General features: G+C 32.3%; 1 protein-coding gene across 3 annotated transcripts in view; it reads right to left on the bottom strand.

Moving 5' to 3' along the window:
* Positions 1–9,894: 9,894 nt before the first annotated feature.
* LOC129905215 (uncharacterized) overlaps positions 9,895–22,872 on the bottom strand; it is a 174,278-nt gene continuing 161,300 nt past the window's right edge. For 2 of the 3 annotated variants that reach the window (XM_055980636.1, XM_055980637.1), the window contains exon 8: positions 9,895–13,273. In XM_055980636.1, coding sequence (XP_055836611.1) covers positions 11,975–13,273 — 1,299 coding nt within the window. In that variant the 3' untranslated portion in view covers positions 9,895–11,974. The remainder of the gene's footprint in view (positions 13,274–22,872) is intronic. The other variant, XM_055980638.1, reaches the window with a different exon arrangement.

Here is a 22,872-nt window from a genome sequence, read left to right as displayed (position 1 = left end):
GGTTTAACTTTTATGCACTGCTTTGGAAAGGCTCAGTACACAAGAATAACTTAAATACCCTTATGGGCTAACCTGACATTCACATAGCTTGCAGCGCAGTGGGAACGCATTAGCACACAAAATACATAGCGTTTAATAGTCCGTAATAATGAAATTACAGACCAAAAACTATACGTAATTAAGGACCATAGCAAAATGAAAGGTTATATTTGTCTCATTGGTTAGTCACTACCTTTTAAGGCTGCACGGAGAAAAAATAAGGTATGAACTACCTTATTTCTGGTATATTTAACTTTAATGTAAAGTTTAAATAGGGATGACTCCCCAATAAAATGGAATTTACCTTACTTTTCTAGTAAATTTATAGCTTAGGATTAACTTTACAGTAAAGCCTTTTTTTGCCTTTCTTAAAGCCTTTCTAATAGAAATTACTAGAAAGTTAGGTACATATTTTACCTTACTATAAGGCTGAAAATACTGATTTTTAAAGTAAATTGAACTTCTCTATGGAAGGTATATAATTTAGTTCCAGATTGGATCAAATAAAGTCAATTTCATTTTTATTGATGACATTTTTCTAAATAAAATTGTATGCATTTATCTTACAAAAATTAAAATAAAAATGTTGAATTTTGTAATTATTGAAAAGCATAACTAGGTAACACGTACTTAATCCTCAAAGCTATTTAGAAGTAAGTAACGTATGACCCTGTTATGTTTTTCAATAATTAAATAAATTACCTAGTTTATTATAATTTTGTAAGGTGCAAACAAACAATTTTATTTAGGAAAATATCATCATCATCAATAAAAATGGAATTGACTTTATTTGATCCAATTTTTATCTAATTCTTCATGAATTAATTAGATTGAATGATGTTAATTCATATGGATACCTATATATTATTCTAACACAAGAAAAAAATATGCTATCCGTAAATACGGAGCCAATAACAACGCATAAAGGAACACAAAAAGTAATGAAACCATTTCACTTCCAAAAGAAAAACACAGATTTTATTTCTTTATTAATTATTCCGCACCCGGACACCTAAAAGCTTTGACAAAAAAAATTTCCAAAACACATGGAAGACAAAATGGCAGACTTTTCAATGACAGCAATTAAGAGTTATTACTATGTATAGGGGAAAATTCCTAGAATTAGGTAATATTAGGTGTGTTTTTTATTACCACCGCACAGTGGGTCACCTCCCATACAAAGTGCGGTCAAAAATATAATGACCATTTTTTTTTTAATGAAACACCTTTATTATCATTTTATATGATTTATTATTGCAAAAAAATGCATCAAGTCAGTTTTTTAAAATTTTGGTTATTTTCAAGAAAAATAAAAAAAGGTAAAAATTTTTTTTTTTTTGAAAATATAAAAAAAATGGTTAATGCCGGAAATGGACCTGCCTGTCAGTCGAGCACTTTACCCTTACCCTCTAGTTCAGTCTTTTATAAAAATAATAGTGCCAAAAAGGAATTTTTTTAGTTTTACGTTGTAATTTTTTTTTCTCCGTGTATCGTCATTTAAACTCGTATTACTCGAAAAGGGGAAAAAAGGGGAAAAAACGGCGCTATTATTTCGAAAGGTAGGATGGTATTCTTCATTTGAGAACTTAAATTGAAGAGGGCTCTCGAAGGCAAACCAACTAAATCTCTAATTTAATGAAAATTGAGCTAAATAAAAATGGTTAAAATTGCTTCGCTAACGAGCCCCATTACAATTAGCCTTAATGTTATTTAACAATATAATTTATGTTTTTAGAAAGTATTAACCTTCTCGTTTAATATCAATAACAATTTAATACTGTTCACAATTTTTAACACCCGCTATCACTATCGCAAGTTCACACCTTATAACTGCAGCGATTAAAAAATTGTACCTTTTTTTATATACCGACTTTGAATGGCTATTAAGAAATGAAAAAAAGGGTAACCGTCAAATTTTTTTTGGTTTTGGTTCGAAGGGAGATTGTAGAACGTTGTTTAATCATTGGATTTTAAAAAATTGACATTTACTTTTTTTATTTTTGACCTATGGCGGGACCCACTGTGCACCGGTCTTAACTGGACAAAAAAAAACGAATCGGGGCTTAACCTGAAATCTTGGCAGCACTGTATATTGAATGTTCCGAAAACAGCAGACACAACAAAAATTTAGAGTAGTCATATTTTTCGCTTTCGTCATTTTCTTGTATTTTCCATGTATGTTTTACAAAGAGATACAAAAATGTATGCTAGCAAAACTATTTTAATACATTTTGTCCTTCCAAACGTGAGTTTTCACGTTTTTAAACAAATTCTAAACAATTTATGAAAAATTTGTTTGGTAGCACAGATTTAAAACTCTTCAAAAAGTTAAGCCCAGAGAAATCTCCGGGCTAAACAACTAAGCCCAAGGGGCTAAGGTGTTGTTGTATTTAACATGTAAATTGCTTAGCCCAGACTGCGTTTTTTTTTGTCTAGTTAAGACCGGTTGTAATAAAAAACACACCTATTATTACCTTAGTGTAAGGTAAAACTTATTCACAGAAAAGTTAAATTTGTAAAATATGTTTTACTAGAATCTTAAAGTGAAAAGAGTCATACACTTTTTCGGATGAAGGTTTATTTTACTCTACGTAAAGATATTGCTACTCGTAAGGTATATACTACTTTATTTTGTTCACCATAATTTTCTTGTACAAATTACTTTACGGAACCAAGAAATGTTCAATACGTAAGGTAAATTTTACTTAAAATCTAGGGCTTTTTACTTTCATTTCCTTACTAGTCATATGGAGTATAAAATACTAGATTCATTTTTCTCCGTGTGAGAGCCCTGAAAAGGGCTCGGCACTTGTATAGTAGTTTGTCCAGGAGCACCACGGGGGGTCAATGAGCAAAACTCCTATGAAGACTATTGGTTTCGGCATCTGTAAAAACAGAATACGTACTTAACCCTCAAGCCTCGTTAAGGCTGTCTTCCCTTGGGGGAAAAATACTACAGCAACGAGCGATTCTACGAGGAAGCAAACATCATGACGTTGGAAAAGTATCTGCTGCAATCTGCAAAGAAACTTGTCGGAAGCATCGCCAACCACCCCAATCAGCTGATGAGAAGCGTGAGAACCCAACAACGACATCCCGAACCCAGATACCTTAGGCCTCAGTTATAGCTATCAGTAAAATCCATCAGTAAAAATAGAAACATCAGTGATGCGTTCTTTTATTCGACGATGTTAACTATTGTTAACAATAGTTAACTTTCATCGTTCCTAAATGAGAAAAAATTTACAAAGTGTAACATCGTGACGTCACAACATCGTTCCTAAATCCAGTGTTGAAGTGTCAAATAGTTACATTTTGTTACTCTTTCCAACTCAGCTCCTGGACTTGAGTTTCAATGTTAATCTGTCAAACACAACTAAATGGGGAAGAGAGGGGATGATGTGAGAAGAGAATTTCTTGTTTGTTTCCATATTTGAAATTATTGAATGCATATTTTTTTTTTCAATTTGCTTAGAATTCAATTAAAAAGAATTATTTCAGTACCAAATTAATTTTTTCTTGTTTATTCATTCATAAAATTAATCTCAAAAATTTTTCTTTTGACAGATCAACAAAATGTAACATTTAGTCGTTCCTAAATCAAAGTTAACATTTTGTAACAAAATGTAACAAAAACAAATACAACGATTTTTTTGACATAACAACAATAGTTAACATTGTTCAATAAAAGAACGGACCACAGGAATCTGAAATCTTTTACTGATGAGTGTTTATAGCAATCAGTAAATTTACGTCATTAAATTAAATGTTTATTTGACATTCGCGCTTCAAGCAATTTTTTTACTGTTGATTTCATCATTAATTTTTTTAATGATGGCACCGGAACAGTAAAAAAATGGAACGCCATCAGTAAAACGAAATGGAATTTTTTTTGACATTTGGCAGTCAGCTGTTCAGTAAAATGAAATTTCATCAGTAAAATTTATAAAATGGATTCGTGAATAAAAATTAACACAAAATGCATTGATTCTTTTTGAAAAAAATAGTGGAAATATGTTTTCAATGTATTTCATCAAAATTTTCCACAAAATATAAGATTAAAGTATTCAAAATAGCAAAACAAAATTTTTACTGATCGATTTTACTGATAGCTATAACTGAGCCCTTAGTGCTTTGGATATTCTGGATGAGCAAATTATCCCAAACGACAACGAGGAAGTAGTTTACTTTTACGCCGATACGCAGTCGGTCTACTACCGCGGCTAAATGCCATACCACCCAAGACCCAACCCACCATAATCAATACCACAACTGGACAACCGGGACGGAACACCCCGAGGATAACCTAGTCAGCAGACTTGTAAAATTAAACCTATTCATGTACTTATTTATGTTTTATCTTGTATCCATTGTATAAGGCTAGGCCCCATATGTGCCAACAAATTTTATATCAATCAATGTATCTTATTAGAAATAAGTTAACCTTATAGCCTTTTCACACCAAACCCAAAAACGCGGTTTATGGCAAAAAGTTTTCAAAAACCTGAAAAGCGTTCACACCACAAATTTAAAGGTTTTTTTTGACATCCAAATGTCAAGTTTTCGATGGGATTTAATATTTGTTGTTTAAATCAGCTTGAGATCACAAAATTAATGAAATAAAATGAACTCTGGTAATTTAAATATAATTTTATTTATTTGGTCGTTAAATTGTGTAGTTTCATTTTAATTTCTTCCGGAGAATAATATATTGGCCACCCCTCAAATTCTTTAGACATTTTGATGTAAATATGGCCATTGAGCTATGGCTCCTTTTCAGCCCAAAGTTCCAATAGGAACTCTTCATCTTCGGTCCCACACATTTTTTTTGTCTATTTTTTCTGCTCTGCCATTTTCTATAATTAATGAAAGAAATAAAAAAAGAAATTTGATTCATATTATCAAAAAAAAAAAAACAAACCGCATTTGCAAAACAATTAGTTATCTTTGCTTGTCAGTTCTGTTTTTTTTTTGTCTGCTGTCAGTTCTTTTTTTTTTTGTCTGCTGGATTGTTGCTGAATTCCTGAAAAGGTTTATTTGGTTATTTCGTTTGGAGTTGAATGTTTTCATTTTCAGGTTTTTGGCAAGTTTAATCAAAAACTTGTGTTTTACGAAAACTTGTGGTTTATGAAAAATGTATGGAAAAACTTGTGTTTTTGATATAGATTTTTCGCAAAAACCGCGTTTTTGACTTGGTGTGAAAAGGCTATTAAGTCAATTGTATATAGTATGTTCAATAAAACAAAATTGAAAATTTACCTCGGCTTGAAAGATACTTGGGGATTGAGCCATTGGAACAGAGAGTTTGGTACTAGGCCCAAAGACGCCTGCCCCTGTACCTTCCGCTGTCCTCGACCCGTCTGTATACCATTGATGGTATTTTCTTTGAATGAGTAGTTGATAGATTCACCTATCCAATCTTTTTTACTACTGAGATGTATATTATAGTTTTTCACAAAGTTATAGTTTGTGACTATGGCATCTCTTGGAAAGTCAAGGAAGTTTTCTTCTGAGGATCTGGACAGGAATTCTCTTTCCCTGTTGCCTACGCATTTTCCAGCCCCAGTTCCTTCCCTGGCAAATCTCATGATAGCTCCCTTAGCAGCACTCTCAATATTGGAAGTGGTTGTTTTCATTGTTCAATCTGTTCATGATATTTCGATCACGTTCGATCATTCGAGTAAAGTCTAGTGTTTATGAACAGTCGAACTGTTTACGAGTAATTTTGTGCGTGGGTATGTAAGACCGAGTATAGATACTCATGAGTTCAAACAATTTCTATGGTTTGAATTGTGAGTATTTTTGTTTATGATGATTTACGAGCAGTGGCGTATCCAGAAAAAAATTTTGAGGGGGCTGGAAAATTATACCTCACTTGAAAAAAAATTATGCCTCTTCAAATAAATTATGCCTGAATTTAGATTTCCTATTCCTAGTTTATATTTGAAAAATTATATACAAAAAGTGCAAGCACTCAAAACGAAATGTTTAATTAATTAATTTATACATTAAGGCTACTTATTTATCAAGAAACGGCAACTTAGTGTCTTTGAGTACGTGTTGTGTCAAGCTGCATACAAAAAGTGACATCTGTTTTGGAAGCAAACCTCAAAAGTAATACGCCAACAAATAAAAGTAAATTTATTTTCGTTATTTTTCAACAAAAATATCTGAACTTACATGTGTTTTCGTTTTTATTCGACACAAAAATTTTAACGTCAAATAAATGACATTTGATTCGAATGATTAGAAAGTCAAAATTTGCTTGATTTTCAAAAGATAAATGAACTTTCGAATCGTTCGAAACTGAAAATGCGAATCTTTCGAAACCGAACAACTTTCGCACGAAAGCGAATGTCAAAATAAGGCTGATTTTCTTCGAAAGGAATTTTTCAAGGGAGCTAAGACATTGATTTACATAATTCGAAGAAATTATCGACCAGTTTTTTTTTCACGAAAAAGAAATAATTGTCTATTTGCAAGCGTTTTAGACCTTTTTATGGCAACAAAATCGCTTTTTGCAGTTTCTTTTCTAGTAAAATTGTGGACATTATTGTGAACAAAGTTCTTCGAAAAATTTAACACAACCAAGAGTTAAATGGTAAAAACGAATAGGTACTGTATAAATAAAATTTCGAACAAGCATTATTTAAAAGATAGATAGCTAATTTATTAATTTTTAGTTTTTTTATCAAAATTTTTCAAAGAAACTTTAAAAATATAAATCAAGAGTGGAATGGAAAAAATGCCTTTTTGGCAAAAAATAAGCGTCAATGCCTTAGCTTACAAAATTATGCCTAAAAGGCATAATTATGCCTCAGTTGGCATCGCTGATCGAGACTGAAGCGCTGTGCTGCGGTACTGAAAGTGGTATAGTAGCATTTTACTGCTCTCGACAGCTTCTGTTTTTTTTGTCTGTTTTTTTTTCAAAGTTCTTGTATGCCAAACATTTTACAAAAACAGCAAGGTGTTGAGTCATCCTTAAAAAAACAGTTTATTTCGTTTGAACTTTGTCTTAACAGATTTGTTCCTATCACGTCTATAGTTTTTGAGCTAGACTCATATCACTATTTTCGATATAAACGCCCATGTTTCGCAATTCGACCGAAAGTGAATTGAAATCAACTTTTCGATTTCACGTGAAATGAAATATCATATATTCTTCATTTCGATTGATTTCGAAAAATTAGGAATTGCTTCGAACATTTTTCGAGACAAATCAAATATGAAAGTGAAATGCAGAACATGGGCGATTTTATTGCAAATTTTAAAATAAAATTGATTTAGGTTAAGTGTAATGTGAATGAGGTTGCAAACACAGAAGCAGAGCGCAATTCCTGCAAACACAGAGGCAGTGATGAGATATGATATTTCATGCCTCATGTGTATTGTGTATTTTGTATTAAATAATATTTTGTCCAAAAATTGCAGATTCATTGAAAAGGGCACCAATTTCACGAACAGAAACAAAGTGAATTGAATTCCATCAGAAAATCTAAATGAGTGAAGAAATACAAAATACCTAATTTCTCTTTCGGCAAGTGAATACCCAAAATGGAAATGCAGAACGCGATAGTTTCAAAAACTAATTTTCAATGAAATTCTTTTTGATGTTTAATTCGAAATACATATTTTGTTCGTAATATGTTGCTTCTTTAATCCAAATCAGAAGCGCCAACTTGAATTTGCTTAAATAATCCATTAGTTATGTTGACCACTAAGATTTTGAGATATCCAAAATTTCAATTTCCAATATCTTTGAGAAAAATATTATCTTTGAAAAATGTATTAAATATACTTAAAACGATAAAATACGGCGTTTTCAGATTGCATAAGAAGTTTTGCAAAATTTTACGGTGATGTAATTCGACGTCAAAATACTTAAAAAAAATTATCTGATAACCTCCGAATTAAACTAAAATTACCCCAACCCTGTCGAGCACGAACGATCATTTAAAAAAATTGAAATTGTTCGAATAGGTTCGAACATACTCATTTGGATCTCTGGTGTCCACTAAAACCAAAGTATCCCCTGTACCCATATTGCACGGTCGAATGCTGATGATGCAAAACAAAAGGTAGTGTGCGATTGATTTGATGAGGGTTGTACCGTTGTTGGGCTTTTAATGCACCCATGATTCAGTTTTTGAGATTATATAAATCGCGTACGATGATTGTATCGTGTATTCCATGCTGATTAGGAACCTACCATAACTTGATGAGCTTTTCGATTATATAAAATTCAATAATCCAAAAATTATGCAATATAATTTTCTTAAAATTTGCTTCGTACTTACAAGCTTTTGTTTCCGCTGCCACACAAAATTGCCACAGATTATCAAAACCAAAATAATCACTTCTTAGCCATAAAACAGAAAATACTAGCTGCACTCGAGTTACTAGGGTGAATATTAACTTTCACTTTAGTTTAGTTTACCTTTCACTGAAAAAAAGTCACTCTAAATAATAAATTTCCTTAAATGAAGTTTTGGCGTTTTCAAGACTGTTCTCCAGACCAAAGTTACCAGCCTTCCTTCCTAATGAAGCTATAAGAATAGTTTAAAAATTTGAAAAAGAACCAATATAAAAAAATGAAGAAATATATGCAGTTGCACTTAAGGCTGAGTGGACCACGTAAAAATCGGGTTATCGTTTACAAATCGGTGAATAACTTTTACATTTTTAAAGATAATTGAATGAAATAAATTTTACTTTTTAGATAATAAACAAGGCTAAATATCTTCATCCCCACAATTTCCAAATTTGTGCACTTGTAATTAAGAGAGAACAAAACATGATAAAATTTTCGTTCTTTTAGAACGACCTGAAAGACATTGGTTTGTTTCTTAGTTAGATTAAAATTTTTATTTTTTTTATTTCTATTTTCGATTGAGGTTGAATCAAACTACGGAGTAAAACTTTTTTGAAAAACTAAAAATGTATTTTTCATAGAAAAAAATTAATCGAAACTGAAGCTATTTTTCCTTATGTTACAATGTTTGAACATGTGTAACTTCTGCAATTATTGTTAAAATTCATCGAAATAAAAAGAAATAAGTACTTCAACTCAAATACTAACACATTGATTAGTTTAAGAAATTTATATTAAGTTTTAAGGTCTTAAACAACAAAAAAATGTTAAAAAGTCATTTTTTCTTAACTTTTTTTTTAAAAAAGTGGTTTAATTTCTTTGTTTTTCAAAGTATGATTTTGATTTTATTTTAAAGCTTAGTTTATGGACTATGGAGTAAAGCTATATTTTGTTGAAAAATATTATTTTGTAACCCTCCAATCGCTTTTTAAATAGTCCCAAAAACAATAAACTGTACTATGAAACCAGAATTTTAAGATTTTTTGTTATATTTTTTTTATTTTTTTTCATTATTTTTTCTATCAATATCAAGTTAGAAAACAAGAATTGCTATAATAGTTTTCTTACAATTATTTTTTGAAAAAGAGTCTACTTTCCATTTTTTTCCTCAGAAATTCATGGAATGCGTATGTATTGGAATTTGTAGTTCAAACAAATTCCGCTGGCGCTAGTTGTATCTCTCTCTTTATTATCTTTTTTTTTGTTTCTACATGATCTCTCGCACTCGCTCTGTCGAGTGGTTGTTTGGTGGTATAAAGAATAAGATGAACTTAGGTATCTGCATTCTACATATTGTTTGTACATAGGTTTTTCCATAAAATAGGATTGGCGCCAGGCTAAGTGCATGCAAAGTGTTGTTGTATTTTTTTCGCGAAAATGAGAGGATACAAGAAATGGATCTCTCGCACGTTTGCAATGTATGGTATCTGGTGTTGCGTGGTAAGTATATGGAATAGGATAAACGAGTTTGTTTTTTGTATTCTTGTTTTTTTTTTTTTTTTTAACTGGTTTATTTATCTCTTTCATAAATTTATGATGTTGCATGTTAGGTATTCTTCTGAGCAACTGTATGGATATATTTTTTTCTATGAAAACAAAATTTGGAAAGACAGGCAGTCTGTAATGTTATTCGCATTATAATACAAAAATCTAAATTTTCGAATTTTACTTTATAGATGAAATTGTCTTTTTCTGTGAGTAAGAAATTGAGTTTTTATAAAACATGGAACTGTTACATAATTTGCAGCAAAATGGCGTATGAAATAAAAAATATTTTGATTAAATAATTATTTCTTATTATTAGGCAATGTTTTAGTGAAAGAATTGTAAAAAACAAAAATCAATTATGACCGGAGGAAGCAAAATACTGTTGCAAAGTCGAGATTTTTCGATAATTCACAAAAACTGCATTAAATTGAAAACCGTAAGGATTTGGGATGAACAAGTTACCAAATTCTGAGAGCCCTAAAGTTGGCCTATCTGCATATTTCGTTTGATCCATTACTTTTGGGACACCCTGTATATGAATAACAATAATATCAATTAATAATATAATATATAAATCTATGTACAAATTCGAAAGAAAAAGTTAAAAACATTCAAATAAATAAACAAAAATGTACCTAATAGTTTTAAAAAATAAACGTTTTATTTGCCAAAAAAAAAATGTTGAAAAAATTTGTTTTTAAACTACTAAAATAAATATCATCACTGAATACTATAACAAAGAAAAAAAAAGTCGATCAGATTCCTGCGCCTACGAATACTTGCAAAAGTTATATAGAATACCAAGTGATGTAGGTACATAGATGCGCAGAAAGATAGAAAAATTCAACACTGAATATCATACCATTTTTTTTTTCATAAATATACCTACCATGACTCTTGCACATAGAGTAAAACCAACGGAAAACGAAAACACAAGTGAATTCGGTTGCGCAAAGCAAAACCGCAATATACACTTGCAAGGCTTGCAACCCTTTTTTTTGCTATTTCCTTGATGCTGATTTGTTTTTTCTACCTAAATAGACTTTAATTTTATGACTTTGGTTCTCTAGAAAGGGAAAGAGAATGCAAATAAAGATACCGAGAGAGAACTGAGTTGAGATGACGTTGAACGTGAGAGATGTATGGCGAAGAAAGGTCACTAATACACACAAACTCATTTACATGAAGTCTGAGTTCGTCATTCGGGGACACCCACTCTTAAATTTCAAGTTTGGCAGTTTCTATATGACTTCTAGTACACCGAATAGCAGATACTCGAATAGAAATTGTACAGCATTTGTTTTATATCCCTACTCTTTTTCACTGAGTTGTATCTATACTATTATCCAAACTGTCAGTTTTTGTATTTATTTTTTTTTTACATTTTTATTATTTTTATATTATATTTTGCACCAGTGCCATCTGTTGGAAAACGCAATGCTGGAAAAGAACAAATATGGAATTTTTAAATAATTCAAAACCAATAAGTGTCTTACACAACTAAGGTCATTAAGTAAAAATTAAAATAAGTTTTATTAATAACAATTTATTTCATATTCTTTACGTATTATATTATCTTTCATCTTAAGTGAATTAATGAAACAGTTTTGTTACCAAGTCGGATCGAGATAGTATGAATAGTTTTGTTTTCAAATAAGAATTAGAAAAAAAGTACATATAAACAATTAGTACTGTTATGTTATTTACTTTATTATAATTACAATTTTTGTGCGTAAAATATAAATTGACCCATAATTAATAAGTAAGAAAACTAATACAGATTTTCACTTATACAGTGTAGTTATATTTTCAACGCTTAAGCCTGGTACGCTGCTCGCGCTAAATTTTAGCTCCCATACAAATTATCGAAAAATTTTATCTCAGCTAAAATGGATCCCATACAAATTATCGATAACTTGTATGAGAATTTTATCTCAGCTAAAATTTAGCGCGAGTAGCGTACCAGGCTTTAGTATGGGAATAAATTAAATAAATAAAAAAAAAACAACAAAAATACATATGTAAAAAAATTTTTTTAGGTTATCATTTATCTCGACCCTAAACAATTTTTCGGTCCTATCTTCTCATTGTCCCGTTAAGCGGTATATATGGGCTATAAGTAGGATACATGGAACCTTGTTGAGCGGCTCTTTGTATAGCACTTGCGTCTTGGTATTGCGATTGCATATTCATAACACCCATTTGAACGGGAATCTGAGAGCCAGGGCTATTGATGAAACTTGTAGCGGCAGCAGTATTTGTTATGTAGCCAGCCGTTTGTTGAGTCGTCATCCTGTAACCATTCAATGCTCCATAGGGCGACATAAGATTTGGATTAAGTGCTACAGTCGAAGCACGGCCACTTGTTGACATATGTTGCACCGGTGCTGAAGTGGCATTACGAATTGGACGATTTTCTGACAGGGATGATATTGTAGGAGCCCCATTCATATTACCTGGGTAATATTTGTGGTACTGTAGAGCTGGTATTTGGGGTTGCAGAGTGGTTGGTGGTGTAGTAAGATTCCTGTTTTGGTTCACAAGATGTGATGGTGGCGGAGTCATTGTGCTATGAGGATGATGGTTGTTTGGTGGTGGTGTTAAGTTGACCTGCCCCGCTGGAGATGTATTGCTTGTTTGAACTTCCAAATCATTTGTTAGTTGTTGTAGTTTTGAAAGACTAGATAAATTACCAACTAATAATGATCCACCTCCTAGTGTTGAGGCTCCCACTGCATTTCCTTGACCTTGAGTAGTCTGACCCACTGACGATATACTTTGCACTGTTCCAGGAGCTGATGATGTGTTAATTTGCATAGCTGGTGTGGACGACATTGATGATGTTGCCATCGGAACTGTTGTTTGTGCAGTTGAATTACCTCCTACATAAAAATTGTTCACGGATGAGGAGGAAACAGCGCAAGATGACGGTGATGGTCCAAGGCGCTGATGTGGACTAGCTAGTGCATGGCTTCCAGTCATTCGATGCTGTATAACTGTTGGCATTGAAACGCTGTTGTATGTATTGGGCGAATTACCTGAATAGTTTTGACCCATTTGAGAAATTGACAAATATTCCGAAGATTGGTGCATTCCTTGGTGATGATGTACATGAGGCACAATGGAACCAGCCAAATGACCATACTGCTGCATATGCTGAATATTTTGATGATTTTGCTGTTGCTGGCTTATTTGTTGCATAGCTTGATTTGGACTTGAAAGCTGCTGCTGCACAGCGTTGTTATTACTTGATGCGGTGTTTATTCTAGGTGGAGTGTTTCTACTGCTTTGTCTCTGATGGTTATTTGTATTGTTATTGGATCGGCTTACCTTTGGAGTTGATGAGCGTTGGGCACCAGTATTTGCATTTCGTACCTATAAATAGATATTTTTATCATAAGCTTGGATAATGTTTGTAGGCTATTATTTATAAACGTTGCTTAACTTTAAACAATTGCTTAAATTTGGAAAATGTGCTGAAAAAATATGTTTGTAGTTGTCTTATAGCTGTAAAACTTGTGTCTAAGTATAGATTGTCTTAACTTTGAATAGTGTGATATTTATTTTTATTAAATAAAGCATATTTCCCTCAATTTGAAAAAAAAGCTAAGCAGTGTTAAAGTATACAAAAATCTAGTAAATATACCTGTAGTTTTTATGTTTTTAATTTTTGGTGACATTATAGTCCGGTCAAATTAGACTAAAATAAGGGGGTGAGGTTACATTAATTCCCAGCAAGCTGAAAATTGGTAGGATTGTTGGAAACACCATCATAAATTAAATCTAAAAAGTCCTCATCGATCCGAGGCGTGGAAAGTCAAAGGTCACAAAAACTGGTTTTTCACGATTTTCAGCAAAACGGTAAGTCTTGTCAAAAAATTTTCAATGGAAGAATTGCAGACCAGATTATTGTATATAAAAAGTGTCATGACACTTTTTTTCCTAAGACCCACCGTTTCTTAGGTATAACGATTCAAAAAGTTGAAGTTGAGTTGTAATCGTCATAATCAGGCCTATTCTGAAAAAAACTTCTAACTGAAAAGTTTCGAAAATTCATTATTTTTTTTAGGTTGAATTTCGTTCTTCAATGGTTAAGAATATGGAAAATCAAAAAAAAAAAAATGGAAATTTTAGCCATTTTTTCCGATTGGGGCCCTTCTCCCGAAACCATTTTCCTGGGAATTTTTGTTTAGAATATGTCTGAACATATACAGGGTGTGCAATAGAGAATGGACAACCCTAAAACGGCTGATAGCTACACTTATGATTGTTCTAAAAACAGATAGAAAAAAATTCTATCGCAACCAGTTCATAAAATATTAGCTTTTTTTCGTTCAGTGTATTTTAAATTTTATCATCTTATGTTTTCGTTCACTGCAACCACGAATGAATTCATTTTTTTTAATTTCTTTTTTTATAATTTTCTACACCAATTGGGTGAGTACATAAACACTTTAAAAAATTCAAAGCTATTGCACATTTTCCTTAAAAAAAATTTGAAATCTGTTTTTCGATGCAAAATGTAAAAAAAGTATTTTATGAAAAATTTTAAACACCTGTGGTATAAAATAAATCTATAGAAACCTAAGTGGCCAACTTTCTTAAAAATATTCCCCTTAGACGAGAATATTTTTAAGAAAGTTGGCCACTTAGGTTTCTATAGATTTATTTTATACCACAGGTGTTTAAAATTTTTCATAAAATACTTTTTTTACATTCAGCATCAAAAAACAGATTTCAAAATTTTTTTTACGAAAATGTGCAATAGCAATGCAGTTTTTAAAGCTTTTATGTACTCATACTATTATTGAAGAAAATGATAAAAAAGAAATAAATAAAATTCACTCATTCATGGTTGTAGTGAACGAAAACATAAGATGATAAAATTTAAAATACACTGAACGAAAAAAAGCCAATATTTTATGAACTGGTTGCGATAGAACTTTTTTCTATCTGTTTTTAGAACAGTCATAAGTGTAACTATCAGCCGTTATAGGGTTGTCCAATCTCTATTGCACACCCTGTATATATTCAGACATAATCTAAACAAAAATTTCTAGGGAAATGGTTTCGGGAGAAGGGCCCCAATCGGAAAAAATGGCGAAAATTTCCATTTTTTTTTTTTTGATTTTCCATATTCTTAACCATTGAAGAACGAAATTCAACCTAAAAAAAATAATGAATTTTCGAAACTTTTCAGTTAGAAGTTTTTTTCAGAATAGGCCTGATTATGACGATTACAACTCAACTTCAACTTTTTGAATCGTTATACCTAAGAAACGGTGGGTCTTAGGAAAAAAAGTGACATGACACTTTTTATATATAATAATCTGGTCTACAATTCTTGCATTGAAAATTTTTTGATAAGACTTACCGTTTTGCTGAAAATCGTGAAAAACCAATTTTTGTGACCTTTGACCTCCGTAAATTTTTTTCCAGACCTCGGATCGATGAGGACTTTTTAGATTTAATTTATGATGGTGTTTCCAACAATCCTACCAATTTTCAGCTTGCTGGGAATTAATGTAACCTTGGATGTCTAAATTGACCGGACTATTATACATATTAAGACATAGATTCACTTACAGTGAATAAGACTATTTCTATCACTCTTAAAATTTGCTCTCTATGAGCCTTACTAATAACACTGAGCAGGTGGCCATGGCAGATGGAATAGGTAGATGACTGCAGAGCCAGGCATCGTGGGTTCAAGCCCAACGGTCGGCTCAGAAGTTTTTTCTAAATCGCCAGCTTAACTGAAGCCACCTGTGCAATAACATGAGACGAGACAATTATTGTCAACGTTGTCTCCCCCTCTTTGCCACGTAGTTATGTGTTTCTGTTGTTCTTTCTATTCTTTCTCTTTCTCTGTTGTATGTCTTGTGCTGTATCAGCCAAGTGGACTAAGTTTCCGAGGCTGCTGTGAGTGTCTAGTTCGTAGATTTATCTTCGGATTAGATTAATATGTAATGTAATGTAATAACACTGTGTACTCAAAATATACGCGAGCGGAGACCTATCACGTTTTGTAGAGCTAGTCGCACTGATTGCGAAACGGTATTTAAAAGGTCCCTAACACCCCCAAAATCTGAAGTTAGGGGCAAAAAACGGTTTTTTGGACCTTCACCCATTAAAAAAATTCTAGCTTCGTCAAATCTACCCATTTATTTTTCAATTTTCTCAAAACCTAGAAGGCATAGAAACATATAGTTTTCACTGTTCGATAAGGAATCAATTGAGGCAGTTTTCTGCATGAGTAAATTTTTTATTTAAAAAAAAATTTCATCTATTTTTAACTTTGAAATCGATTATTTCAAAAACAATTGGTTGAAATATATTGATTTAAAAATTTGGAATTAAATGTACAATTCTGCCTTTCGGAAATGGTATCATTTATAACTGTAAGTGTTGCCGTTGTTCTTTAATAATTACCCCTCCCTCCTAAAGGGGGGAAGATAGACCCCCCTCCCATAGTAAAAAATGATTGTATTGAACTCCTCTACAAAAAATTGTTATCAAATCCTGGCGCCCAAGTTAATCGTACTACGTCCCAAAACAACATTTTTGTTCGGTGCCTGAACATTCGCATTTCTATATAAAGAAATCATTAGTTATGTTGACCATTAAGATTTTGAGATATTAAAAATTTCTATTTCAATATCTTTGAGAAAAGACGCCCCCTGAGCCCTCCCCCCCTCGATACGCCACTGGTCTCCGCCCGCGTATATTTTGAAACCGGATTTTTGTAACACAGTGTAGTAATCAAACGCTAATGTCGACTATTATAAACCAGAAGGTTAAAACAAAATGATGAGCTTTTACAAAATTCTACCAATAAACAATTTAACGCTTACACTAACTTAGTCTCGAGTTTTCTATTTTTGAGAAAAATATTTAACCCTATCGCAAATTCCATCGTAATAAATCTCCGCACGGAGAGCTACGTCCCGATCTACGACAAACTGTCATCACATATTCCGAGTGGAATCGAAAAAAGCCAGAGAGTTCTGGGGTTCGAGTCCCGCTTTTAGTAAAACTTTTTTTTTATTTTTCATCTATATTTTAAGAGTTTTAATAAATTTTGCAGTGGTAAATCGCAGTTAATTTAGTAATGGAGCTTTTTTCTTAAATGTCAATTTGCTTTTTATACAAGACTTACTATCGAACCAACTTAACAGCTCAGAGAGCATTTTAGTTTGGGCATTATTTGTTGTTTTTGAACTAAAATAAAACAAATTATAATTTTTAACCAAAAAAATTAGCAACAACAACAAGCAGCTGAGGAAAATAAGCCCAGTGGAAGCAAGCAGCAGGTGCGGACCCAACAGCAGCAGGCCCAGGAGTAAGGCAGGCTATGTAAGTCGGCCATAGGTGAAATTTTTATATAAAAAGACTTAGTAAAAGTAGACCTGCTATCCACTCCAATACAGTGGAAGATCATAAAAAAATTAGTTATTTACTCAAAGAAGCCACCACCAGAGTACTTCAGTTTTGATCCTAAGTTGGCGAAAATCCAAACGGTCCTTCTAAAGGGTATAGATTTATGCACGGAACCCCAGGCGCTCTTTGATGAGCTCTGCCGCAAAGCGAGTGGTGATCTCGAGATCATCAGCGTCAAGCCATTCCAAACGGCTCTGTCCAGTCGGAGGGAACTGGTCGAAGACAAGGCCCAGCTAAAATGCGCAGTCTGCTGAAGCGTCGGGCACCCTGCGAGTTATCGGGGCTGTCCGAGGTTTCAGCAAATGATGCAGCAGAAAACGGCGAAGCAGGCCGTCGTTGAAAAACGTCCAGAAGGACGAGCTCCTATCGTAAATCCAAGCATCTCTTTCGCCTAAATGGCGCAAAGAGCAATGCCAAAGGCGACACAGAAGCCACCAAAGGTTGCACAACAGGCCTCCGTGTCTAAAGCACCGGGGGCAGAATCAGAGGTTTTGACCTTGTTACTGAGCACTCGAACACAGTTAAAAGGGCTCATATCTACTCTCAACGTCCTAGCTTAACGCAACCTAGGTCGTAATGGGCGAGCTGTTACAGGGTCGGACTGGCCATATAACTGACTTGGCGATTGCCACCCGGGCCATCAGCCATAGTTACAAAATAAAAATACAGAAAGAACTTGTAAAAACCAAGTACAAATACAAATTTCAAACAAAGAAAAGGGGCCTATTTAACAAATGCAGGCCCTTACTCTAACTTTTTCAAAGTTATATTTATAATTACATAAGAAGTTAAAATATTTGGGGCGCCAGGGGTGTACAATTGGAAATACCCTTGTAGTGCCCTGGGGCCCCCATGTACATATGCCAGGGCCCCACGCTAGATTTAGGGAAGAAACAGGATGTAAGAAATAAACAACGAAACAAACAGATACTTATGATATGCACTCAGTTTCCTTATTTTCACCAGAAACAGGATACAAATTAAAGGGTTTTTCGCGTACCGTACTTGTCCTCGGGTCTTGCTTGTACCTAGCGTTATTGGACCCCTGTACAAATTAAATGGGTTTTTTTAAATTCCAAATACTAACTTAAATTATTTTTATTCCAAAATCACAGGCGATCTTTTGTGAGCTTTTCCACACAGGGGCCCCAAAATAAATAAAAGGGTATCCTTTTGGATGTCTGCAACATGTTTTTTTTTTCACCAATAATATTCATACGGAAAATGAGAGCGAATGTTTCCAGTTTCAAAAAAAATTCTGAATTTCTGAATGAATGCAATCAATCTGAGCTAAAATTCAGAACTTTGGAAATAAAAAAAAAAGTTTTTAAAAGGAAAGAACAAGTCTCATAAACATTTTTTTTTTAAATTAATATAAGATTATTTTAATTAATTCTTTTGTCTATAAGTCTAAAACTAACGGGCCCTTAGTAATTGTCTCGAATCAAGCAAAACTCTATTTTAGCAACAAAAAAAAAAAATAATATGTAGGTAGTAATAAAACATACATCTAACTTCTAAACTTGGAATTGGATAAGAAACAGTTCACCTGTAACCAAGTCGATTTTAAAATCATAACGTTTTTTAAATTTGGAAGTGAGATGTATTAGGTACCTAATTATGTATGTATATTTTATTTTTTGTTAAAATAAAGTTATCGCTATATTCGGGTCTATCACTGAGGGGTATTGCCTATTTGCAGTTGCAAATTCAAAAATTTGAAAAGTTCCGCTTTTTAATAAAATTTTCAACTCTTTGTGAAGAATTTTCAACTATTAAAAATAAATAAATTCCATAAATTTTCTTAGAAGGAATAATAAAGACAAGAAATGCCCTATACTAAAGTTTTGCACCGGTGCCCCAGCAGCTCAACCTACTCCTCTTGGGGCTCTGTTCCCATACTCTATTTATTAAATTTTAAGATGTAATTTTTAAAGTTATAAAAGTCAATAGAAAGATGTGTTGGAAAAATATATGCAAGCATTACAAATCTTTAAAAAAGCATTCTTTCCTTTTCCGAGCCAAAACAAAAATTAAAAATTTTTTGGTATCTATTGTAGGTAACTTTTTTTTTAATTCCGTGGAGCTGTGGCGTGGCGGACCCCTTTTATCATTTTACCTACCGGGCCCCCATGCCTCAGTCCGACCCTGAGCTGTTAGACAGGCCCCTTGGCATCCTAGCTGCGAATGTAAAATCACTGATTAGGGTCGAGCGTAGAGCTAACCTTTTAGAATTGTTGAAAGATCTATGTCACGATGTGTTTATGGCTAGCGAAACTAAGCTAAACCAGAAACTGACAAATATTAATTACAACATCGTAAGAAGAAACCGGCCCAACTCCACTCAAGGGGGCGGTCTTGCAAGGTAATATACAATATTGTGTAGCAGATAAAGATGAACTAAAGCATTGAATAACACGGTGTTACAAAAATGAGGTTTTAAAATATACGCGGGCGGAGACCTATCAGGTTTTGTAGAGCTAGTCGCACTGAATACGAAACGGTATTTGAAAATCCCCTAACACCCCCAAAATCTGGAGTTACGGGCAAAAAACGGTTTTTTGGACCTTCACCCATTGAAAAAATTCTAGCTTCGACAATTTTTTACCCATTTTCGATTTTTTTACAGTTTCTGATAGAAGATAAATATACCTTTTTAACAATGTATAAAACATGTAACTCGGTTAAACCACTTAGAATTTATAAGATGTCAAAGTTCAAAAATTCATTTTTTTTTGTCATTTGCCCAACTTCGGCATCAATTTAAAGTATATGTTTTCAAAACAACATGCTATTTAAAAAATATATTCTAAAACTATATCTATTTCCCAATCGATCGAGGTATTTTTTATGAAAATCACTTCAAAATTAGCTTAGAAAAAAAAATTTTTCGATTTCAACCCAGATACAGAAATTCGAACTTTTAGGTATAGAACAAAAATGTTGTTTCGGCACGTAGTAAGATAAGTTGGGCGCCAGGATTTGATTAAAGGTTTTTGTAGAGGAGCTCAATACAAACATTTTTTTTCTTTGGGAGGGGGGTCTATCTCCCCCCGTTTAGGTGGGAGGGGCATTTTTCTAAAAAAAATTATCAAAATAAAAAAAAATTATTAAAAAACAACGGCAACACTTACAGTAATAAATGATACCATTTCCAAAAGGCAAAATTGTGCATTTGGTTCTAATTTCTAAATCAATATAATATTACCAATAGTTTTTGAAATAATCGATTTCAAAGTTAAAAATAGGCGAAAAAAAATTTGTAAAAACTCATTTTATACTATTTTTGTCCAGACTGTGAATTTTAGTAAATAAATTACTTAGACAGAAAACTGCCTCAATTAATTCCTTATCGAACAGTGAAAACTATATGTTTCTATGTCTTCTAGTTTTTGAGAAAATTGAAAAATAAAAACAAATAAAAACAAAAAATATTTTGAAAAAAGAAAAATCTGATAAAATAATTTTTCAATTTTCTCAAAAACTAGAAGACATAGAAACATATAGTTTTCACTGTTCGATAAGGAATTAATTGAGGCAGTTTTCTGTCTAAGTAATTTATTTACTAAAATTCACAGTCTGGACAAAAATAGTATAAAATGAGTTTTTACAAATTTTGTTCGCCTATTTTTAACTTTGAAATCGATTATTTCAAAAACTATTGGTAATATTATATTGATTTAGAAATTAGAACCAAATGCACAATTTTGCCTTTTGGAAATGGTATCATTTATTACTGTAAGTGTTGCCGTTGTTTTTTAATAATTTTTTTTTATTTTGATAATTTTTATTAGAAAAATGCCCCTCCCACCTAAACGGGGGGAGATAGACCCCCCTCCCAAAGAAAAAAAATGTTTGTATTGAGCTCCTCTACAAAAACCTTTAATCAAATCCTGGCGCCCAACTTATCTTACTACGTGCCGAAACAACATTTTTGTTCTATACCTAAAAGTTCGAATTTCTGTATCTGGGTTGAAATCGAAAAATTTTTTTTTCTAAGCTAATTTTGAAGTGATTTTCATAAAAAATACCTCGATCGATTGGGAAATAGATATAGTTTTAGAATATATTTTTTAAATAGCATGTTGTTTTGAAAACATATACTTTAAATTGATGCCGAAGTTGGGCAAATGACAAAAAAAATTGAATTTTTGAACTTTGACATCTTATAAATTCTAAGTGGTTTAACCGAGTTACACGTTTTATACATTGTTAAAAAGGTATATTTATCTTCTATCAGAAACTGTAAAAAAATCGAAAATGGGTAAAAAATTGTCGAAGCTAGAATTTTTTCAATGGGTGAAGGTCCAAAAAACCGTTTTTTGCCCGTAACTCCAGATTTTGGGGGTGTTAGGGGATTTTCAAATACCGTTTCGTATTCAGTGCGACTAGCTCTACAAAACCTGATAGGTCTCCGCCCGCGTATTTTTTGAGTGTTACACCGTGTAATTATATATAGAAGTGAAACCGGAAAAAACATCCGCTTTATTTGAGGGGTGGAGCCACAATAGTTACAGGAGTGGCGCCACAATCGTTTTAGGATTGTGTATTCGATGGCCGAAAAATTCCTGAAAAGGACTTTTGGTTACTAGGTAACCACACACAACTACAATATTATTGTATTAGTTTCGTTTTGTGTTAGTAGTGTGTTTGTTTATTTTTGTTTCTGTAATATTCAAATTGAATTTATTTTTAATTTTTGTTATATTTTCTTATGTATATTTGAAAGGATTTTGTTGTTCTGTTTTTATTAACGACAAGAAGATTTTCTTCAGACATTGAGAGTTTATTTAATTTTGATTAGGGTGCTTTTTGTACTTACTATTTTCTTAAACCGCATAATGCAAGAGTAGGTAAAGATCAAATTCATACAATATGGCCATATTACACATTATTTTAAAGTATTTTAATACATAATTATACAATACGAAACTACCCCGATTATTTGCTTTTAATGATTTATGTATGCGAACAAGAACTTTGTTCAAATTTGCAGCTGTAAATGAAAATTTAAAGTTTTTATAAAATGTTAAATTTTGAAAAAAAAATCATTTCGTACCATTTTTGGATACTTTTCTTTATTTTTAATTTTTTTTTTTTAATTTTTTTATCTAAAATTTAAACGATATTTAATAATAAAATGTTCAAATTAACTCAAAAGAATTTGAATGTAGGTATTTGAAAAAAAAAACTGTAAAAAGGCCTATTTTGATCGCAAATGTAAGAAAATGTGGTTTTTGAATAGTTCCAATGATTTTCCTATTTCTCCATTTTGAATAAAATATTTGGTTCTAATATCCTAAAACTAGAAGAATGTAGCTTTTATATGCTTTTTATTTTTCATGATACTATATACTCAAGCTATGCATTCGTACAAAAAAAAAGTTGAGATAACAATCAGACATGGCATTACTGTAGCCCTCTTCCATTGGGAGTGGTAGTCTACTAATAGTAGATTTTTTACTTGCGATATAGGTACTATAGGGCAAGTTTAGGATTCGTAAAAAAAATCGAACTCGAGATAACAATTTTAC

The sequence above is a fragment of the Episyrphus balteatus genome, chromosome 1 (assembly GCF_945859705.1).
Source record: "Episyrphus balteatus chromosome 1, idEpiBalt1.1, whole genome shotgun sequence".
In the NCBI taxonomy this organism is placed as follows: Eukaryota; Metazoa; Arthropoda; class Insecta; order Diptera; family Syrphidae; genus Episyrphus; species Episyrphus balteatus.
This window is presented reverse-complemented; position numbering and strand designations above follow the sequence as displayed.